The 23,737-nt window shown below is 42.3% G+C and overlaps 1 protein-coding gene across 1 annotated transcript in view; it reads right to left on the reverse strand.

Moving 5' to 3' along the window:
* The window catches only part of SLC15A1 (solute carrier family 15 member 1), a 50,531-nt gene that overhangs the window by 9,009 nt on the left and 17,785 nt on the right, over nucleotides 1-23,737 (reverse strand). Inside the window, exons 5-19 of the mRNA XM_060233645.1 lie at nucleotides 22,879-22,998; nucleotides 20,403-20,502; nucleotides 19,892-19,982; nucleotides 18,783-18,866; nucleotides 17,459-17,541; nucleotides 16,964-17,050; nucleotides 14,958-15,047; nucleotides 14,369-14,413; nucleotides 14,090-14,122; nucleotides 13,912-14,000; nucleotides 12,395-12,476; nucleotides 10,111-10,233; nucleotides 9,052-9,198; nucleotides 7,728-7,777; nucleotides 2,963-3,070 (exon numbers count right to left, since the gene is read on the reverse strand). Of these exons, the coding sequence (XP_060089628.1) occupies nucleotides 2,963-3,070; nucleotides 7,728-7,777; nucleotides 9,052-9,198; nucleotides 10,111-10,233; nucleotides 12,395-12,476; nucleotides 13,912-14,000; nucleotides 14,090-14,122; nucleotides 14,369-14,413; nucleotides 14,958-15,047; nucleotides 16,964-17,050; nucleotides 17,459-17,541; nucleotides 18,783-18,866; nucleotides 19,892-19,982; nucleotides 20,403-20,502; nucleotides 22,879-22,998 (1,332 nt within the window). The remainder of the gene's footprint in view (nucleotides 1-2,962; nucleotides 3,071-7,727; nucleotides 7,778-9,051; nucleotides 9,199-10,110; nucleotides 10,234-12,394; nucleotides 12,477-13,911; nucleotides 14,001-14,089; nucleotides 14,123-14,368; nucleotides 14,414-14,957; nucleotides 15,048-16,963; nucleotides 17,051-17,458; nucleotides 17,542-18,782; nucleotides 18,867-19,891; nucleotides 19,983-20,402; nucleotides 20,503-22,878; nucleotides 22,999-23,737) is intronic.

A 23,737-nucleotide genomic window follows, 5' to 3' on the forward strand; every position in this document is an offset into this window, starting at 1 on the left:
GGAGGCGGATGTGATAAGAAGGAGGGGCGATGGTGCATGCGGCAGAAAAGTAAAAGGCCCTGCTTCTGAGGGCGGGAGCCCTTAGACTTGTTGATGGCCGCAGCAGGCGAGGCAAACCTGGACTTGTTGTTTCCCCGATAAGGAGATCTACTCTCCGTCTGAGAAGAGCGAGGCCTCCACGATTGGTCAGAAAATTTCTGATAAGGACTCTTGGGCCAGGACTTGTGCCACTGTTTAGGCTTGCCAACCCTAGTAGACGCAGGGACGCCAAGGTTTCTTGAGGTCTTTATACTTTTGTCCATTTCTTGAAGGACACTATCAGTGGTGGAACTGAAAAGACCTTCACCCTCAAAAGGAAGGTCTTCGACATAAGACCTGGTGTCAGGCTGAAGAGCTGTAGACCGTAGCCAAGAGTGACAGTGCAGGGAGACAGCAGAAGTGAGGATCTTGACAGAGATATCCACCATGTGTTTTGACACAGCCAGCTGTTGTATGGCCACGGCAAATCCCTCTCTTTGTAGCTTCTTAAACGAAGCCCGTTTCTCCTCACTCAAGGATGACATCAACGGTGTGAGCTGCTCCCAAATTGAATACTGGTAGCGAGCCATACATGCTGCGTACTTTGAGATTTTTACTCCCAGAGCTCCCATTGAGTAGAATCGTCTGCCAGCACTGTCGATTTTCTTGCCCTCTTTGTCAGGTGGGGAAGAGTGGGTCTTACGCACCTTTGAAGATGACGAAACCACTACAGAATTAGGCTTGGGGTGGGAGAACAGGAACTCAGCACCAGCCTCCTGAACATGGTACATGTGGTCCAGGCAATGCGTAGAGATTGGTGCGGATGCTGGCTTCGCCCAGGGCTCCTTCACTGCCTGCAGAATGACTTTAGTTACAGGAAGGGCCACCGCCTTCGATGTATCCCTCTGCATTATGTCAAACACAGTGTCATCAATAATTGGCTGTGGTTGGACTATTGGAAGGGAGAGAGACTGTGCCAGCCGCTTCACCAGGTCCCCATAAGACTTGAGATCTTCTGAGGGTGATATGGGAAAGTCCTCAGCAATATGAGAATCTGGAGAAGGTTCTGCTGCTCTGTCCGGATCATCGGTACCGACCTCAGAGTCCGATGTCGAAGACTCTTTCCTCACAGAGTGTTCGGATAACACTGGTGCCGAAGCACATTTGGGCGAACGGAGCAATACCAACGGATGAGCTTGCCGTTCCTCAGACCACTCTCTGTATCTCTTGGGTGGAATTGACACTGATGCTGAAGATGCACGTTGAGTGGCCGATCAATGCGAAAACCTCGAGAAAGAGGCTTCCGACCGCTAATCCCATTCCAGCAGCTCCCAAGGAGGGTACCATGGGTATGGTGACAGATACGAGTACAGTTCATATAAGCAAGGCCACTGGCGTTGGTCCCACAATGGAGGAGGAGGGAAACGACACATCACCGCACTTGGCTCGAGCTCTCTCCGTCCTGTAATAGGCGGCAGAGGTGCTAGAGGTTCGTTCAGCGCCGAGGCCTCGACTTCCGATACTGAACCACTGTTGCTCTGACAACGCAACCCCGACCTGGACTAATGAGTCCGTTGCGTTAGGTCTATTTCCTGCTCTGATCCCGAAAGATGGAGCGGCTGCGAGCCGCGGCTCCTCAGTATTGACGGGCCTCGAGGACTGGGAGACGCCAGAATCCTCCGAGGTGGAGCAACTTGCGCCGACCCCGACTCCATTGAAGCATCCCGAGAAGAAGGGGTGCGGGAAAGTCTGTCCTTCTTCCGTTTCTCCTTCGATTTGAGCTTCTTTGGGATGGACGATCGGGTCCCTGACTCGTCCTGATGTTTCTTCGATGGTGTGGGCGCCACTAACCCTTCAGAGGGTCGTTTTGTGGGTTGGCCCCGCTCTGGTGACGATGGATTGACCGATGTCGAAGCCAGAGCCCAAGTAGCATCCCCCATCAATGCCGACGGATCAGCAGCCATTTTAGGCGGGCAAAGAGTCAACTCGACTAAGGCCGCTGACAGCCTTGCCGCATGATTTTTTTGGGTTTGTTTCGAAAACCTTGAACAATGCAGGCACGAGTCTACACGGTGTCCCTCGCCCAGGCACAACAAGCAGAGGGAGTGACTGTCAGGGGGTGCAATTTTGCTACCGCACTTCAAGCAGCGTTTGAAGAACCCCCAACGCCTTTCCATAGGACCGGAGCCCACGAGGGAAGGGGGGAAAAAAGCCCCGAGGGGCAAAGTCCAACACAAAGTCTATTTTATTAAAACAACAACTATTAACTATTAAGAGAAAACAACAAACGGGCAATAAGAGGAAATCCAACAGATTACCAGGCACCAACCGGAGCAGTCAAAAGCAGATCCTTTCAACGCGGCGGTCAAGAAGGAACTGGTGGGATCCTCTCGCTGGCGCCGGTGAACATGTGTACTGGGGCATCTGCACATGCTCACTGGTGCTGAGCGCAAAAAAATCCCGGGCTTTTTAGGTACCGATTCGGAGATCGGCACGAGCGCTCAATCCCATGAGTGTGAAGCACAGAGACCACGAAGAAGATAATGGGAGTCTTTTTTCTGCCTTTCAGCTGCCTCCATCCAAAGGACTTAATTTATAAAATGCAAGTTTCTTGCAGGAACCAACCACCAATACACAATTGCAAAATAGTGTAGGATGACCATTAGGTGTGGGATGGAAAACAAAGCTTCAGAAACCAAAATGCTTAGTGCATTCTCACCCTAAAATAATATTCACTCCTCCTACTTGTGTAACTCCCAAACCCACATACTACAGAAATTACTCTGTCATCATGTAGTAAACTAGCAGGAGATATAACCACTAGTCCCACTATTCTGTCTCCTGCACTCATTATTATAACCCACTAAAGCACCCCCTTCAAAAACTAAGCTCAGGAAACATCAACGGAAAAAATGTGGGCACCAAGGCAAAACAAGTTACTTACTCTCCTCTTTGGAAAGATGAATAATTGGTGGCAGAGAAATACTCCACTGCTCCAAAATTGGTATCACCCATAGTGATATTTATGGTTGAATTCAAGTTGTTTATAAACCTATAAAAACAAGATTAAGATTTCAATGCTGTACCAGTCTTATCCAGCCTAATGTATATTACCTACAGTTTCCGCAGGGATTTATAAAAGGACTTCATGTGATCAGAAAGTTTGCTAGAACACCTGCCTGTTGTCAGTCAACTTCAGTTTATCAACTTTTGTAGTCTAAATTCTAAATCCTGCTGGTTAACTGATGTTTGTATGAAATTTCAGCCATTACTTATTAACAGTTTTGATCTACACCTCACTTTTATGCCCAGCAGGGACTTTACTGCATACATCTCTGCTGCTATTAAAAGAAAATTGCTGTCTGTACAAATTGATGGTTCATGAAGGGTACACACAAATGCTCAGTAGAAAGACTTGGATTAAGCACTAATGTTGCTGGGACTAGACATTAACAGCTGGATTGTAAGGTTTGGTTAACTAAATAGACCAGCTCAATATTTCTAAGGCCAAAGCACAGCTTGCTTATTTGGTAAAAAACTGCAAAATTTTCTTTCATGTTGATCACTCCACCAGCCATCAAAACTCAACCCCACTCCAAAAATAAGGCCTGGAATTGTTTTTGTGGAGTGTTTTCCTTCCCGTTGAACTATTCCATAAAGCCAAAGTGGCCCAAAATAAGGCACTTCACAGGTGCTTCGTCTAAAGCAGACTTCACATGCATCAAGTTTCAGAATCTGTTTGGATACTTCTATTTAATTGGCTAGTCCTTAACCCTCTCTTATCCAATGAAAAGCTTTTTCATCTAAGAAACAGAACCCGACAATTCAAATGTAAATGGGAGACAAGTTCTGTTGAGGGTTCGTTAAAAAAAAAAAAAAGGAGCTATCTTTCTGCTTCTCCTTGTGCTCTGTCTAGAGCCTGAATCCATGCTGAAATAGCCAGAAACTTAAAACAACAAAGCACAAAACTTGTGTAGCAAGTCTGCATGCTTTCTGCAATGTTTAGATATTTGCGCATTTTTTAAAATCCTTTAATGCCATTCAAATTATTTAGAATGTTCATATTACATAGATTACACTCTGTTTACTCAGGCTTATCATATCTGAATACACATACATTAATATTTTGCTCCTTCTATATGAGAACTGACATACAGCCATGTGGCAAACCCCGATAGTGGCAGCACTGCCAAGATCTTTATAGGCTTTGGACTTTTTGATACGCTGTACAGCAGCTGTCCTTCTACAAAGTTGCTTTTCTCTTTTGTCAAAATTTATAGTAGATGTTGCTGTTACACTGGTACTGCAATATGTATTTCACAAGGCTGTTTTCGAGATTTCTGTACTGACATTTAATATTTATGAGATAATTTTTAATAAATTCAGAATAGAGAGATTAGATTAGGATAGAGTAGATTAGGATAGATTGATAGAGATAGATTACGATAGATTGCAATAGAGATAGATAGCGATAGACAGAGATAGATATAGATAGCGAGAGCATTAGAGAAATAGAGAGAGAGAGAGAGACAGACCATCAAATCACAACAAAACAAATAGTACAACCACCAGCAGCACGCTTAGCATACTTTCTCTGTAAAACCTTGAATAAAACTTTGTTGGTCTTAAAGGTGCTATTGGTCTCTTAACTTTATTCTGTTGTTTCAGACCAACTCAGACCTATACTTTCTCTATATTCACTGTTCCATTATTTTGTTAAAAGAATTCCATAACTAAAAGGGAAGATACCAAGTTGGAACTAAACATTACAGCAGATGAAAGAGCAATACCAAAATCTCAGCTCTGTGTATCTCTTCTCTCTCTATCAAAATGCCTGAGAAGATACTATGGGGATCTGCAAGTGCTTGGTTCTCCCTGTCCACCTGCATGGTTCCAGCCAAGACCCCAGGCCAGCAAAGGCCTCAGATGCAGACAGCAGACGAGGTTATTCCTCCTCCACAGCCTGAAGAAGACCTGAAGCATCCCTGCCTGGACTGCCGTTTGGCCACTTAATGGCACTAGGCTTTTGTGCTTATGCCCAACAGCCTGCTGTAACCTTCTACAACTACTCCCCCATTTGCCTGATAGCCTAACTCAAAGAGTGTTGAACTCATTTGTTATGAGGGCCGGATCTGACATAAAAATGAGACCTTGTTGGGCCGGGCCATGCCTAGCTGGGCCAGGCCATGTGTGTACCTATTTAAGATTAGGGAGTAGAGAAATGAACTTTATATAGGACACAGACAAATACAGTTAAAACATGCTTAAAAAGTTAGCACTTGTGGGTCTTAAAGGTGCTTTGTATTTCTCCCATGGGATCCAGGGAACTGAGCAAAGGAAGCTCTGGCTCTTTACTTCCTTCCCCGGGGAACTGGGGGGGGGGGGAGCCTCAGCTAATAGAAGGAAGAGAGGCTTGGCTCAGTAGCTCTGCTGTACGATTGGGAGAGCCTGGAAAAACAAGCTCTGCCTCCCCCCCCTTCCTCCCCAAGGGAGGAGCCTCAGCCAATGGAGAAAACAGAGGTTTTGCTCTGTAGCTCCTGTGCAATTGAGCAAGCCTTGCAAAGCAAATTGTTATGTAGAAGGAAGCAAGATATCGGGAAAAGGAAGAAGATGACAGCCATTTGCTCAGGGAACTGATAGGAGCCCTCTGGGGGCCTGATTCAGCCCCCGAACCGCATGTTTGACACCCCTGGCCTAGCTGGTCTGTGGCCCAGCTGTAGCTGACAGCTTCTTAAAGGGGATTCTCAGTGCTGTATTAGGGCTATGCATTGGCGGCTTGCCCTTAGTGGCCGCGCTGCTATTGGGGTGGCCATAGGAGCCGCTGGCAGCCCAAAGGCTGGGAACATGTCGGGGCAAAAGAAATTATCAGAGACCGATTACTGGAATTGGAGTTAAAACAATCTCTGGCCAAAGTTGGGGGGATGTATATCCCAACCTTTTTTACAAGTGACCTTAAATGTGCCAGGTATCTAGAAAAGATACAGCCAATTAAGATCAGGCGGATGCTGTCCTTGGCACGCCTGAACATTCTGGACACAGCAGTACTGAGGGGCCGTTTCCACAAGATCCCGTTAGAAGACAGGATCTGTCCGTGCGGCCTGGAGGAGGTCGATACGGTTTCCCACCTTATTCTGAACTGTCTTTTCCATACAGAGGCAAGGTACAGACTTTTGCGGAACCATCTATAGCTGAATCTTTAAATCAGGCCCAAACCATTTACTTCCTCTTAGGGGATGGGAGTGATCAACTTTCTTTGGATCTTGCTAAGTTTCTATATGTTACCGACCTTGACAGGAAGAAATTTAATGCTGTCTGTATTTGAAAGAAGATGCTTTTAGTTAAGTGTTGCCTATGTCAGCTAATTTTATTACCACTTTGATGGATGTACAAGTTTTATATTGTTATGTTATATTTCAACTTGGTGTTGTGTTGTACTGTTATTGATGAGTTGTGTTGTTGCTGTCGATTGGCCTAGAGCCGCAATAAACTGACTGACTGACTGACTGACTGACTGACTGATTGAGAGAGTCTGGGGTGCCAGGCAGTCTCATTTGCACAGAAGAGCTATACAGTCAAGCTCCTCCATTGGCTAAGGCTTCTCTTCCCTTGTAGAAGAGGGAGGAGGGCAGAGAGGAAGAGCAAGAGGCTGCTTTGCTCAGCTTCTTGAGCTGAGTGGGAAAAATACAAAAGGCACCTTTACAATCAATATAGTCTTATTCTAGGTAAGAGCTTTTTGCCTTGCTACAAAATGTGTGTGTGTGTGTTTTGTTAAACTTGTTTTGCCAAGGCTCTCCTGGGTGTGACTAGCTTCCTTCCTCCTTTTCACTGTATTCATGACCTCATGATCCAATCTTTATCAGTAGGAAAGCAATGTGAACTATTTAGATGAGGAATAATAACAAGCCACCACTAAGGTGGATTAGGCTGAGAGTGTGTGTCTAGCACATTTCCTTTGTAGACTAGGGGTTCTGAATCTAGGTTTCCCATATAGTAGGCTGATACAGCCTACTATACATTGCTTTGTCTCTATTCTTGCACTGCTGCATAGGAGTTGCAGTTATTTTTCTGGGGAAGACTATAGTTTTGTAGATAAACATATAGCCCCCAGTCTACGTCATGGTGCCTTCACATGTTCTTGACCAGCACACAAAGCAATTTATGTACAAAAGCTCACAATGCCTAGCCATTTCATATTTTCCTCTGGATCCTCGGGCACAGAGCATTGAGATTTCTGTAAAGAATATCAATAAATCAAAAGTAGGTTTGCAGCTTACAGATACATACTTGAACAGCATACTCAAGATTGCTACAGCACAGACATTGTCTCCAAATTTTGATGCAATAATTCAGGGCAAGAGGTGTCAGTTATTAGAGACTGTTAAAATATTGCAAGCATGCTAACATTTTAAGCATGTTTTATTTTTTAAGTTTTTAAAAAATATTCAATTGTGTTTGTGTGTGCCCTTTATAAAGTTTACATCTCTGCATTACATTTTATGACACACATGGCCCAGCCCGACAAGATTTCATTTATGTCAGATCCAGCCCTCATAACAAATGAGTTTGACATCCTTGCCCTAACACTTCTCCCACCCTAGGATTTATCCTCTTTCTCCTAGGCCCATGACAGTGAATCTTAGACCAGATCTGGCAAGCTTAAAAGCAACTTAATAATATTTCATACACACACAAAATACAATTTATATTACCTGATTTCATTGTTTCCTTGCTCTGGCTTTGCCGTGAGACCATCCACAAGCTGATAGGAAAAGACAGTGTAATTAAGTGTAATTAAGACAGTGTAATTAAGTGGAGCACATGTCAGGGATCTAGAATCTTTTATATTATGTATGATAGTTGAACACTTATATGCCTTGAAGTTGTTCAATATTTATTTTTTATTAGCATGCCTATCTCATGTTTTAATGACTTAGGAATGCACTGCATGAAAACTGGTCAATGTGTATTTAGTGAAAAATTCTTACTTGAAATTTACAAATTCAAAACAGAATTGAGGAGTACACAAAGTGGTGGAGATCTGGGGAGGTGCTGTAGCTTAATAGTAGAGAATATGCTTTGCACACATAAGGCCTCAGGTTCAATCCCTGGCATCTCCAGTTAAAAGGTTCAGGTGGTAGATGAGGGGAAAGACCTTTACCTGCCAGCCAGACTAGACAAGCTGACCTTGATAGGTATAAAGCAGCTTCACATATTCTCTGAAGTATATATACAGTGTTCTAATTATGCCCTTAGATACAGTGCACCCACAGTATTCCTCATTAATAATTATGCAACTGGATGTGGGCTATGGACTTCCTTTTGGAATGCATGCAGTGAGAGGGAGAGAGAACTCTCACCCACTCACACATACCTGTGCCTTAACCACAATTAAGTGTTACAACAATATCAGTTCCAGAGGAGTAAGCCAGGTTAAGTATGTTGAAGGATATGTAAGTCTGCCTTGTGAGAAATCCCCTACATGCATCTGATGTAGACATCAGTTCATAAAAGCTTAGCCTAGAATTTAAAAAAAAATGTTGATTTCACATACAAGGTTGCTGTTTATCAGTACCCAGGCCTCAGATTCAGTGGGAGCTCACAGGAGCACAGCTCCTGAACCTTTCTGAGAGTTCCACCTCTTTGTCCATTGAATAGTATGTGCAGCTGCATAACAATCCCTGGATGAGCTCCACCGTCTATTTTTCTACAAAATGACCCACGTCGATATCCATGTTAGCCACAACAAAGACTAACAATATGTGCTGGTGACCAATATTTGAAACCAGCTATTCACCAGATTATCTTTGTTTGCCTTAACTATGTCAAAACTTGATTAGCCAGTCAGAAGGATCAGACTATTCCAATAGTCTTTCACACTATCAGTTGTACACAGTAGCAGCTGTAATAATTCCTGCACAGATACACACACACATCATTCATATATGTGTAAGTAAAAAATAAGCAAAGACAACATATAAAAACACAACAGTGAAGCTAGAGGCTGGTTTCTTATGAGACATTGAAATTATTTACCAGATCAGCCTGGATCTCAGCCACATCTGTTATTTCAAGGGTGTAACGCTGTTCTCCCTCAAATGCAAATGGCTTGCTTATAGTTTTATCGCCATATGTCACGCTGATGTTATATAAGTGTGCAGTGTCAAAATCGAGGTAGTCTGTCTATAAATAAAAAGAATATATGATTAAACACTAACAGTTCTTTCATACATCTACAGATTTATCTATAGAGTACTTTTGAATTCTGCTAATTAAATAAACTATGCTACTTAGAGGTTGGCACAAAAACCCATTCCTGCCTTCGATTTGCCAGAATTGTTGCTATTAGAATAATTTGGCTCATCTCTGCTTGTCTCTAACAGTATCTCTCTCAAATTTCAGAGGCCTGCAAGAAATGTTTTGTTTCTCAAGAATTTCTCCAGTGACACTGAATTAGTTCCCAGTTTGCTTTCTTAACATGTACAAAGCAAGGGTTTTTCCTGTAATCCATTTGAAAAAGAGCTAGAGTGACAGTGGGCAACAACTGAATGGGAAGGGAGTCAAAATGCTATTTTAGGAAGCACTACAGAAGCTGCCAACCCAAGACATGAGAAATTATACTTTGCTTGGGCTATTCTGTACAATTTTTCATTGTGACAGTTTAAGTACAACAGTTTTGAGCAACCTGAAACGGAAACATGGATGTGTTAAGGATCTAGAAACTGGGTTAAATCAGGGAAGCTTAGAAAGAAAAATGAGATTTTAGACACAATTGCCAGCAGTCTTAAAATGTCTGAATTACAAAGAAAGGAAAAAGAATAATTGCTTTAAGCTAGTTGCTATGATGAAAGGTCCACCTCACATAGAAATAGAAATAAGTTCAATTTATCTGTGCTATTATTTCCATTTAATCCCCTTTTTCTACTTACTCTGATCACAAAAGAAAATCATACATTAAAATAATTGAAAACCTATGTGGTGTTGTTCAAGACCACTAAACTTGACATTTAAATGGTACAAATATCGACTCTACTAATTAACAGAAGAAGAAGAAAGTTGTATAGTTTTAAAGTTACAGTACAAATCTTAACTTACTGATCCCAAAGAAGTCACATCAACAGATCTTCCACTAGTAAAATTAACTGTTGCATTGCTATTACCCAAGTTTATTACTTTTATTTGGTACTCATGTAATGCAGGAAATGTTGGGAGAGTTGTCTGTTGGAGAGAGAAACAAAGAGATGTTGTGTCAATATCAAATATGATCTAGCAACATTCTTCTGGAAAGAGAAATAACAGTAACTTGTCTATGTTCTACAAATGCCAGCACCTATATCCACTGCCACCCTAACTTATAGTCTTGAGCAAAGGAATCTCTGCTGTGCTTCCTTTATTCTAAACATCTGCCACTGTATCATTACCACATTCGCCTTTCCTTTTCTAAAGCCAATTCAGTATAACTACCTTTAAATCTTAACGACTCCTGTTATTGCAGTTTCCTGTGCAGTAGCATGATGCTTGATATGATTCAGCGCTTTCTGTGCCATTGGTACAGTTAGTCACAGGAAAGCCTTTAAACCAATGAGAGAAAACCTCTGGACAGATATCAAAACTAACACTATGCAGAAGCAGGCCACGTCAAACCACCTCTGAATACATCTTGCCTTCAAATCCCTGTGGATCACCATAAGTCAGCTGTGACTTGACAACAAAACAAAAATAAATCAAAAGTATCAGCCTTTTTCCAAATTAGAAGAGGCCAAATATGTATAAAAGCTGAAACAAAAATAGAGTAACTGTTTGTCTGAAGAACGGCTAAGCATTTTTAAAAACTCTGCCAAAGACTGTTTTTAACAAATTGTATTATTCATAACACCCTCAAGCCAAACAATGACATGCTGTGAACGATCTTGCAGATCTACAAAACTTAACATCCATACATTTTACACTGCAAATACTCATGCCTGTACTCAGAGGAAGAGAGATACACATTATTTTGATTATGTGCATTATATTGCCTGATTTTCCCCACCTCCCTCCTTGCTTGTGTATCCCCATAAAAATAAAAGAGTAGTTACTCCATCTTGGTTAAGCATTATAACGCCTATTGGCTCCCTAAGACTCCTTTAGCAGAGACATTGGAATTGCATACAGAACCTTCCCTTATCAACCAATGGATATTGTTTTGCTTTACTTCAACTACTTCTCCTATTGGTCCACTTCCTGCACATTTCCTATTTTTCCATTTCTACTCAATATCATTCAGTTCAGAAAAGTATCACTCAAAACTAGTTTCATGTTCTGTTTCAGTTGCAGGGTTTGGCGTTTGTGTTTGTAAAATGCACATACTTATAAGCTCCAGAACATTGACCTTACCTCAATGTCTCCTAACTAGATCAAATTTTTAAAAAAGGAACTTAAACTGGAATTTCAATCCCAACAAGACTGTACCACATACAAACACAAGAAGAAACCCCTTAGCCAAGGTTGGCTTGCCCACTAGGCAAACTAGGCATTTGCTTAGTGTGCTGCGAGGGGAGATGCCGAATTGAGCTCTCCCCCCCACCCCACACCCAAGGCAAATGTCTCGTTTGCCTTTCCCCCACACACCACCATCACCATGCTGCCCCGCTGCCTCCTCCCTCCCTCCTTCCCTTCTGCAGTGCCACGCTCCACTGCCCCCCCCACACGCTCAGAGGAGCGCCACTAGAATCACCCCTACCCTTTTAAACATGGTTCAGGCATCTCCGTGCTCTCTCTTGAGTGAGTGCTTGATGGGGTTCGCTCCCCCCTCACTTCTGGAACACCTGAAGTGAGGGGGGAGCAAAGTCTCATCGAGCGCTCACTCAAGAGAGAGCGTAGGAATGCCTGTGCCACGTCTAAAAGGGTAGGGGCGATTCTAGTGGCACTCCTCTGAGCGCACTGGTGGGGCGGGCAGGTATCAGAGTGTGGCGCCACAGAAGGGAGGGGAAGGGGGGCAGCACACTCTGTGTTTGTAAATTGTACATACTTATAAGCGGTGGGGTGTATGCATGCACATGCGCCTAGGGCCCACAGGGGTGGAGGGCAGCACACAGTGAGTTTGCCTGGGACACCACACGCCCATGGGCCATCCCTGCCCTTGGCTGAAGCTCTGGTGGCAGAAAGTGCTGTCAAGTCACAAGTCAACTTATGGTGAACCCTATAAGGGTTCTCAAGGCAAGAGATGAACAGAAATGGTTTGGCATTGTTTGTTTCTGCATAGAAATGTTGGACTTCCTTGTTGGTTTCCCATTCAAGTACTAACCAAGGCTGATTCCTGCTTAGTTTCTGAGATCTGATAAGACTTAGCTAGCCAGGGCCATGTGGGTCAGGTCCAGTCAGCTGAAGTTTTACTTACATCTATTTGTCGTTGCACCACAGCAGCGACAATGAACGCCAAAGCAGCCAGAAGCATGCCAACTGTCATCTTCCTCAGAGGCCTGGTATAGGAAGAATGAACAAGCAGGTTATTTAGAAAGATGCTTTACTTGAACTTGAACTTCCAGCTGTTATCCCACCTGCTGTTGCTGCTTCAAGGTCTCCAAAAAAGAGATCACCATTGACATTTTGACATGTTGTACTTAATGAACTTTACAAGCATCTTAGATTCAGATAGTTGTGTTGGTCTGAAGCAACAGAACAAAGTTTGAGTTTAGTGGCACCTTTAAGACAAAACAAGATTAATTCTAAGTTTTTGTGTGCATGCACGCTTTTTATATCCAGAATTAAACTTGTTGGCCTTAAAGGTGCCACTGAACTCAAACTTTGCTTAAGTATCTTCATTATTGTTTTGCTGAAAAACTATTCTGCCTATAAGAGGTCGCCGACTTGTAGCTAAATGTAACTGTAATGCTTGCTAATAGATTCAATACTTAAGGCATCCATCTTGTTTGCATACTTAGCTATACCTCCAAAAGTGGCAGATTCAAGATGCTCTCAAACCACTACCACAAAATCATCCCTAAGTATGGAAACTTCTTTCTGGACCCCCAGCAGTGAGGCTGCATTTTTCAATTATGACGAATACCTCTCTTCACTTGAACCAAAGCTCCAATATGATTACAAAGTTCTGGCATAAACCCAGGAATCCCATTTACTTCAGTATCAGAAAAGTTGTTGAAATAAAGTGAGTTCAGCCAGCTCTGAATCAACCAAGAACACTATTTCAGGAAGAAAAAGTCACACACAGCCCAGGCACTTTACTCATTATATACACTGTGGCTGAGTTAAACATGCCCCCCTAGCAGGCAACAGTTACTCCTATTGGCTCACTCCAGAAGCCTTCATTTGCATCTCTTTGTTACAAATTGTTACATACCTAGCATCCTGATTGGCCAGTTCTTCCCGGCTTCAGGATCCTGGTTTGTAAGGGGTGCCTGTCTCAAGCTCAGGCAACAAGAACCCAGTGAGATGCAATAAGTAAGTTGTATTAATTCATTCCCAATATGTACAAGACTCATCCCAACATCAAAGGCAACTGGTTCTCTTTGTTCCCACAATAGCATTCAATGATTCAAGAAATCAGGCTACCAGTCCTTTGCTTTTAGAAAGCAAGTGCTTTTGGATATTACCAATCAAGGAACTTCCATGTTTCATTACAAGGTAACTACTTTGGGCTAATTGCTGCTTAGTTAAACCACTGTTTGCTAATCAAAAGAAAGAATCATATTCTGTTACTTTCCTAAAAAGCAGTTCTTCTTTCCATCTTTCTCTTTTGAGGTGTATATATCAATTAATGCGAAACAAATCGAAATTATATTTATGCGAAGCCACACCATTATGCTTCCTGCCCTATAGTGCTTATTGTCACTCCTACGTGCCTCAAAAATAAAGAAAAACTAACAAGAATTAAAAACTGATTCCAAATTCACTTACGTGAAATTAAGGCGACATTTATTAATGAGAGGATAAACCAACATATCTACAACTGGAACCATTATAACAATGAGGATTGGGTTAACGGTCTGTGGGAAAAAATAATGACAAAATTAGGAACTTTCAAACAGCAAACATGCATTTCTTAAAATAGCATTAATGTAGACGTTTACCATACCTGCATCTGGTCTGGCTGAATCTGAACAGGGCCCTAGAGAAAGGAGAGGCACATGCGTCTTACTTTCAAAATATTACAAATGCTCAAAAACATATGCTTTGAACATCCAACTAAGAATATTTGGCCACATAAAGCAAGTTTCTACAAGGATATAATCTGCAGTGCTAGGAATCACAGATGCAATCGTGCTCCTAATGACATGCACAACCAATAAGGGCTTTATTTTTAGAAATGCGACCAAAGCTGGATAGTGACTCATGAGTTGCAGAAATAACTTACAAAATCTCCATCCATTGTTGTGGCTTGCAGTGTCCATCTGGATCCCTTAAAAACAAAATATATGAGAAATCTCTAAATAATTAAAATCCTAAAATAGGTATCTTCTGAATATCTCAGACAGACAGACAGACACACACACCTTGAGTGTATGCTTGAGAAAAGGGCTGGTAAGAAATAGAATAAATTGAATAATTGGTAAAATTGACAAAAAGGCAAGAACACTTAATTTAGTTAAAGGTTTTATTTGCTTACAGCCTTTGTCATAGTAAAGTAACACGACAAATAGTATCGATGGAAGCATATTGCTAACTGAAGATCAACTGTACGTTCTCTTACACTTTGCCCTATGTTTTAAATTAGTGAATTAACAAAATTATTTACAGCAGGGGCGGCCAACGGTAGCTCTCTAGATGTTTTTTGCCTACAATTCCCATCAGCCCCAGCCATTGGCCATGCTGGCTGGGGCTGATGGGAATTGTAGGCAAAAAACATCTGGAGAGCTACCATTGGCCACCCCTGATCTACACTTTCCCTCCATCAAGCTGGGTACTCATTTTACCGACCTCGGAAGGATGGAAGGCTGAGTTACCTGCTGATCAAAGAGTGCCCAGAACATTGGAAGAGGAATGTACAGGAACAGCACTCGCATGACCATCTTGATTTCAGTGATAAGACGTTTCTATAAAAAAAGAAGAAATACTGGTAAAGACATCAGAAAAAGGAAACAGATAAAAAAGATTCTATGTGGAATGTAGGGCTGCCAAGCCCCCGGTCCAGGCAGGGTTTTCCCCGCTCTGGAGGTTCCCAACCCGCTGGCCCACATCAGGCCAGCGGGGGAAATCTTCCCTGACGTCATCAGCGCAATGACATCACCCAGAAGTTACGTCATCGCGCCGGCGACATTGCTTGGCAACCACTCTATGGTTTTCCTGGATGCTCTAGCCATTTGGGAGGGAAAATTCTATGGTACAATAGGTACCATAGAGTTTTGCCCTCCCAAATGGCTAGAGCATCCGGGAAAACCATAGAGTTTTCCCAGAAACAGCTAGAGAGGCCGCAAGCGATGGCATGGTGTGATCACATAACTTCTGGGTGACGTCATTGTGTCGCGAGCGCAAAGTGCAAGTGTGAGAAAGTCCCCCGCCGGGGAGCAGAGACGACTTCGCAACCCTACTGGAACGACAAGATTTTCCATGTATATATTATGACAGGAATCTGAAACAACTAACCCATTGCCACAAGATCCTTGAATTAAGAAAGTAGCTAGTAGCTATGAAAGAAATATTAGTGGAAAGCCACTTTGGGGGAAAACAGAATATCTTGTCCACCACCACCCATTTCCCTCTTAAAAAGGCCCTCCTGTAAATAACCAGTCCAGACTACTGGAATGTAGGACTAATACTAGATGAACAATACATGTAGAAAACCATACAGTAGGACTCAGCTCAGATGTGACCCTAATATATAATAATTATATGGCTGATAAGGGAACACCATAGCTTTTTGTTCATAACAAAAAAAGCTGCAAGTTCCAAGCTGCAAAATAATGTGGTAATCTGGCCAAAATACTGAGTTTATTGGATAAGATCCCAAAACGACATCATCTTTATATGCCAAAGATCGGGTAGTGAATCAAAATTATCTTATTGCAATTCAGGTGATCCCAAGGAGCTTATTTATTTATATTATTTTAAAATATTTTATCTCACCTTATCTCCTCAGACTACAGGTGACTTATTGGGAAATCGCAGAAAGGTCAAATTATGAAAGAGAGGCTTGGCCCATACATGGGGCCAAGCAGAAGGCCAGGGATGTTGTGCAGGGATGCTCTGGTATTTGGGCAAACTCTACAGTTTCAAGAGTGAAAAACCATAGTTTCACTCCCACGCCAGAGTGTCCCCAGCACAATGTCCCCGACACAATACCACTTCCACATGACATCATAACATCAGGGAAATTTTGTGATGTTCCTTCAGAAAGCTACCCCCCCCCAATCCCCTGCTGGAGCGGAGGTAAGACCTGGCAACTCTAAGTATTGGTTGTGGCTCAGAGACATCTAGACCCCTACCAATACTTTATACAAAAGCTGTCTGACCTTTGACTGGACCCTAGGTAAGAAAAACCTTGCCCCTGAGGGTTTGAATTTCATTTCCCTCCCCCTTCACAACAGAGGTCTTTTGCTCTTCTTCCCTGCTGTGAATAATTATACAAACCAGGGCCTTTTTTTGTAGAAAAAGTCCTGCAGGAACTCATTTGCATATGATGCCACACCCCATGATGTCACTATTGCTTCACACAAGGCTTTTTTATCGAAAAAGCCCATCAGGAACTCATTTGCATATTAGGCCACACCTCCTGATGCCAAGCCAGCTGGAACTGCATTCCTTTGTGTTCCTGCTCAAAAAAACTCCTGCTACAAACCATTAGAAGCAAGAGTCACCTACAGAAACCCTAAGATACAGAAAATTATATTCCTTAGCGTATTCTCTAAGTGAATTTTATGTATGATTAAAAAAAAATAGATCAATGCAAAGCACGAACACTCAGGCAAACGTTTAACTAAAAGGATCAATATGGATAAACAGAATAACTTACAGCATATTTCTCTCTAGCCCAGTCCAACCAATGCTCCCTCTTGGGGTACTCTTTGCTACGATATTTAAATCTGTTTTTGATGGCAAACTGCAAAGGAAGAGTATGATAGTTTATTTTAAAAATTATATATTCATTCAAACATAACTTGTGGAACGAAGTAAGTTTTCTACTGTCCCTTCCTAACTGAAATATTATTAACTGGATGTTGTACCTTGCAAAAGGCACCACTACAAATCTAACCGCAGTGCTGTCCTAAACAGAGTTACAAGCCCGCTGACTTCCATGGACAACTTAAAACCAATTTAATTGCAACTTAAAATGCCCCCAACTGCTATTCCTGGGGGAACAGAGGGCTCTCAACACAAGGCGGGGAGAGTCCATGGTCTGCCATGAAAATCACCCATTTCATCCATGGTACTTTTTCTGCCGGATTCAACCCACTGATTTCAAGATCTCAAAAATGCTAGCCCACTTTTCACACAGTATATGCCTTACCGCAATACATTTGCCGACTTGGACCATTACATTGCCTTCAGGTTCAACTTTCTTGTACATTCTACTTCCAGCTATGAACACAACTGTAGAGATAAATAAAAGACACCAAAATATGTTCAAACTGCCACAATTATACAGGAATACTATTGCCAGTAGAAGAACCAAATGCTTTTATGGCATTACAATGCCTAGAAGCTATAAAAGGGTATCTCCCATGACTTAGATTTAGAGCAAATCAGGCAGAGCACTTTAGCTATTTCCCAAAAGCTTCACACAGGCTGCTTCTGCAGATGTTGCTAGGAAGACTGTACAGTAACTGCCACAGCAAAAAAAGACTGTACTATAAATAAAGTATATGGATAGAAACAGAATTTTGCTGGGATTTCCAAAATATGAGCATCCACCCATCACTGGGAAATGGGTCTGGGTGACTGAGACCAAGACTGTAGAAGAACAAACAAAACACATGTAACCCCTTGTGTGTACTTCTGTCTGTATTTGAACAAAGCCTCGTTTTGGAGTTTATTTGTAACAAACATGAACCTGGCTTATTCTTGACAGTCAACACACACAGTGTGTTTGGAGTCTAACCTGGAAGACCAGGTTTTCATGGTTCTACCCAAGTCTTCCTGGTAACTGGGATTCTGATTCATTATAATCCAGTTCTTGATTTAGGATCCCACATACCACAAAAGACACAATCCCAAATTAGTCATGGCACCCACATTAAAAGCTGGTGTAAGATTCATGGCAGCATATGCAGGAAAAAAAGACAGTCAGCAAATCTGACAATAAAGCTGATCCGTGTCCATTACAAACAACCCCCTGGCCTTTCACAGGTCATGGGGCAGTCCCAGCACCCTGAATTCACCCGCAGTGGGATTGAACTCAGGTCATGAGCAGAGCTTGGACTACAGTACTGCAGTTTACCACTCTGCGCCATGGGGCTCCATAAAAATATTATAGAACAGTACTAATTAAAAATTAGATTTATCTCTTTTTTCCCATTTTAAATGGCTTACTTTTTGGATAGCAGCACTGAAGAGGAATTAAAATATGTCATGATGCACAGGTATTTAATCACTGGTGGTTGGATCCAAAAGTGTTATTTCACTGACACTCCAGAATAATGGCATTTTGTTCATGATTTCTGCCAATCCACTACAGATCCCAATTTTATCCCTCCTGATGTTCCTGAGGGCCCCTTGACCCTCAACAGCAGAATTTTGGGCAGAAGGAAAGGCTGGAAAGTCTATCCCTAACAACTGCAACCATGTGGAATGAAAGAAAAAAGTTGTATAAATGAAAGAAAAGTTTAACTTACACAGTGCAATTGCCATTAGTGCAGCTGGAACACCAAATGCTAGAGGATAACATTTCTGTTTGACATGAATTCCACATTCTTCACCTGAATCAAGTAAAACAAGATGCATCATCACGAGCTCTTATTCCAAGAGCTGAAATATGTGCAAGTCGTACTTTACCCATCAATTTGTAATGTGGGCACTTTTTCCCCTCCAAGCCTTTAGAGGCAGCACTTCAGGTTTTGAGAGGGACAAAGATGATCAATAAATAAAAGCCTATTTCTTGATATCTTTGGGACTTAAGCTGTATAGAGCTACTGAGTTCACTTATTATGGCAACCCTGCAGACTCTCAAGGCAAGAGATATTCAGAAGCAGTTTGAAGAAGATGAAGAAGATATTGGATTTATATCCCACCCTCCACTCCGAGTCTCAGAGCAGCTTACAATCTCCTTTATCTTCCTCCCCCACAACAGACACCCTGTGAGGTGGGTGGGGTTGGAGAGGACTCTCACAGCAGCTGCCCTTTCAAGGACAACCTCTGCCAGAGCTATGGCTGGCCCAAGGCCATTCCAGCAGGTGCAAGTGGAGGAGTGGGGAATCAAACCCGATTCTCCCAGATAAGAGTCCGTGCACTTAACCACTACACCAAACTGGTTTGCCATTGCCTGCATAGCAGCTCTGGTCTCCCATCCAAGTACCAATCATGGCCCACTCTGCTTAGCTTCCAAGATCTGATGAAATCAGGCTAGCCAGGGTCATTTGGGTCTGGGTTTACTATTCTAGGATGATAATGATAATATAATCAGCACAGATTATATTTTTATTCCAACAAGTCAACTTGTACCTTTGGCTGTATGTTTAGTACATAACCCCATTTAACTATTTTATTGATGACCCCCTCAATATATAGAGCCATGACTAGCCATTTACATGCTGGTGGCAGAGTTGTTCCTGGATAACACTTGTATCATAAACACAGGGAACGACCTCAATGCCCTTCCTAAAGGGAACACATTTGCCAAACTCCCTGCCTTTAGTTGTTAAGAAAACTTACGATTATAATGGAAAGTTTAAGCTTCCAATTCCATAAGAAGGGTTTTTTTGGCTATCAGTAGCACAAATTTTACCTCTGAGAATTGGGGTGATGATGGTGGAGATAAGACTTCCTGCATTGATGGACAGATAAAATATAGAGAAAAACCGGCTTCTTTGTTTTTCCTGGAGTACAAAAGAAGAAAATTATACTTTGTGGGCATTTTTTTAAAAGTTGCTTACTTCAGCATTTACTTAGAGAACACGCATCCACCATAGGAATGGATGCAAATGGAACCAGCATTTCCCACCAGTCCTATCTTCCTACTGCAGAGTCCCCTAATATTGTTTCTCAGAGTCTCCTGTTCCCCAGGAGCACAGTTTTTGTGGCAATGGGCTGCAGTGGGACAGAGCAGCAGAAATGTTTCATTCCCTGACAGAAAATTTAGGCTGGATCCAACCCTAGGTTTTCTGTATCAGTTGCTAGCATTACCATTACAGATGCTATTTACAGCTTAGCTGCTATGAACAGGCATGCTTTTAACCAAGCCATCAATGCAAGTGACAAGGCGAATTCTACACTTTCCTTGGCATACACAGTTATACCTGATGATCTTCAAACTGGTCTCCTCCAAACGCAGCTACGCACGGCTTGATTCCACCAGTTCCGAGAGCAATAAGAACCAAGCCAATCATAGAAAGAACACTGTAACAAGAATAAACAGTGATGGATAAATGAGGGAACGTGAGCCTGTTCTGTTCCAGCTGCGCAGTTCTTTTGATATCAGGATGAATCTGGCAGTAGACTCAGTGAACAAATGGATCAGGATCACCATATGCTCTTCACCCAGTGACGTCATGAGTCAAAACGTGGAATTTAGAAAGTCACCTTCAGTGGAATCACATGGTATATGCATTCTAAAGAAGGATCACGGTGATACTGAGGGCAGGGAATAGAGAGAGGGTGCAAGTTCACATTGAAACTCCTACCAACAGCATTATTCAAAGAAAATGAATTAATAACCTTATTCTAAACACGTCACATAGAAATAAATCCCTCACAAGTGTAAACATGGTAAACAAGTTCCATAAGAAGACTTACACTTGGGATCCAAATGTCACAAGAATTAAAACAAAGCCAAAATGAAAGCTGACCCTTTCATGTCATTTTGTGAAGGAGTCAACATATACAGTAGGTAACCTGAATGGTCCACAGGAATCACTGCTGTTAAATAAGAGACAATACAGGCTGCCCAACAGTATGTTGAAAGAAACATAAAAGAATAAAATTGCCTCCATTGCAATTTGCAGACACAAGCACAGACTACGCCCATAGAAAACAGACTTGTGTGCCGGTAGGCATCACCCTCACAAGGCAATCTTATGCTAAACAAGGAAATGTGAATATGCAAAGAACTGCAGGATGACGTGCTCTTTCTTGAAAGCTCAAGGTTTGAATCAGGTAGAGTGAGTTCGGTGAAACAAGGATTCCATTCACAGCCAATCACTTAATCTTGACAAACATTTTGCTCTATTAGAGAGCCAGTTTGGTGTGGTGGTTAAGTGAGTGGACTCTTATCTGGGAGAACCGGGTTTGATTCCCCACTCCTCCACTTGCACCTGCTGGAATGGCCTTGGCTCAGCCATAGCTATCGCAGGAGTTGTCCTTGAAAGGGCAGCTGCTGTGAGAGCCCTCTCAGCCCCACCCACCTCGCAGGGTGTCTGTTGTGGGGGAGGAAGACAAAGGAGATTGTGAGCCACTATGAGACTCTGAGATTCAGAGTGGAGGGTGGGATATAAATACAATATCTTCTTCTTCTAATTAACAGCTTTTAATGTTTTACGTTATGTTTTATTCTGTAAACACCAGGGTTTTTTGTAGCAGGAACTCATTTGCATATTAGGCCACATCCCCCTGATGTAGCCAATCCTCCTGGAGTTTACAGTAGGTCCTGTACAAAGAGCTCTTGGAGGTTTAGCTACATCAGGGGTGTGTGGCCTAATATGCAAAGGCGTTTCTGCTACAAAAAAAGCCCTGGTAAGCACTCTTGGGCAGGTTCCCTGGAGAGATGACACAGAATCTTTCCAAATAAACCCTAGATGTGGCTTTTTCTTTACAAATGCAGTTTCCATCTGAGTTTGTGTTACAACTTTATATGAGCTGTTGTTGTATGCTGACACTGTGAAAGCAGGGAAGCAGAAGTCTATCAGCACAAAAAGCGGCCACTGGTTCACACTCACTTCACAGTTTTTCAGATTAAGGCATTTCCTCACCCCAAATCATAAAAATACAACCACACATGGACACATGAAGCTGCTTTATACTGAATCATACCTTTGGCTCAGCAAAGTCAGTATTGTCTACGTCAAGAGTGGCCGTCACATGTGGCTCTTTCACACATATTGTGTGGCTCTCAAAGCCCCACCACCCCATTGGGCAGCTTGGAAAAAGCATTTCTCTCTTTAAATCACTTCTCCAAGCCAGCAGCTTGGAAAATGTATTTAAAGTTGCTTTCTTTCCACCTCTCCCTGCCTCCTCCATCCCCCATCTAATTTTCGATATAGACAATCCTCCAAGAGCTTACAAGGCTCTTTTTTATAAGTTCTTGGAGGATTGGCTACATCAGGGGTGTGTGGCCTAATATGCAAAGGAGCTCCTGCTAGAATTACACCCTTGCTTAACTCATGATGCCTCACTTAAATTAAAAGAGCAAAATGGCTCCCCATCTGAATTTGTACACCTCTAGCAATTACGTGCAGGTTCTATAGATAATTTCTTCAATTTATAGTGACGATTACAGGAGTTGTATACAGAAGTAACTTTTAAAGTCCTGCAATTTTTTCAGTGCATGACGTGAAGATGAGGACTAGCGCACTTCCTCCATCAACGCAGATCTGCAATTTTATTGATAATGCTCAATAGACTTTGCATCAGCATATTACTCCTATCATGTGGCAAAGAGAAAGAACCAAGGTTACAGCAGATAAAACCACAGTAAACATAGGATTTGTGGTACACTGAATCTCTAAGTGTGTCCCAATGTGCATTTGTGTGTAAAACAAGAAATGTGTAATAACTTACACGGGAATCGCAACAATATCTGGGACTCCATCTCGGTTGCCATCTGTCAGATCATTTATGGAACTTATTGACAAGACTGCTTGCCCAACAGTGTATACAATGGATAGGGAAATAATGGTCCTGTTGGAAAGGAAGCAGACAAAAGATGCATCTTTAACAGCTATTTCTTTCTTGAATGTGTTCCTGATTGTTTGAACTAGTAATCCACGACAAGATACGAGTTCCTGTTGCAAGACATATGCAAATATCACTGAATGTCAACTCAATATCCATTGGTTGGACTATTCCTGCTTCACCCAGAACCCCTATAATGTGAACGTGACAATGTAAAAACAGAGTGAGATTAACAGTTTAAACCTAACCATCCTTGCCTGAAAGCACATCTAATGGATTTCAACGAATTTCAGTTCTAACTATGGACGATGTCACATTTCACACTGTTGTTGTTGCTATGTGCACACTGGTGGTACATGGTGCTTTCTGCAGCCAATCTATGAAGCGTAGACAGTCCACACACACTTGCTAGTACTCAGATAGGTTTATTTGGGAACACTGGTGTGTATGCACTCAGCAAAGCTCATCTACATTCAGAACCTGTTTCTGTTCTCAGATTGCATTTGATAAGTTAAGAACATAAGAGAAGCCATGTTGGATCAGGCCAGTGGCCCATCCAGTCCAACACTCTGTGTCACACAGTGGCCAAAAAACCCAAGTGCCATCAGGAAGTCCTCACACTGTTGCCCCTCCCAAGCACCAAGAATACAGAGCATCACTTGCCCCAGACAGAGAGTTCCAACGATAAACTGTGGCTAATAGCCACTGATGGACCTCTGCTCCATATGCTTATCCAATCTCATCT

The sequence above is a fragment of the Heteronotia binoei genome, chromosome 3, assembly GCF_032191835.1.
Source record: "Heteronotia binoei isolate CCM8104 ecotype False Entrance Well chromosome 3, APGP_CSIRO_Hbin_v1, whole genome shotgun sequence".
In the NCBI taxonomy this organism is placed as follows: domain Eukaryota; kingdom Metazoa; phylum Chordata; class Lepidosauria; order Squamata; family Gekkonidae; genus Heteronotia; species Heteronotia binoei.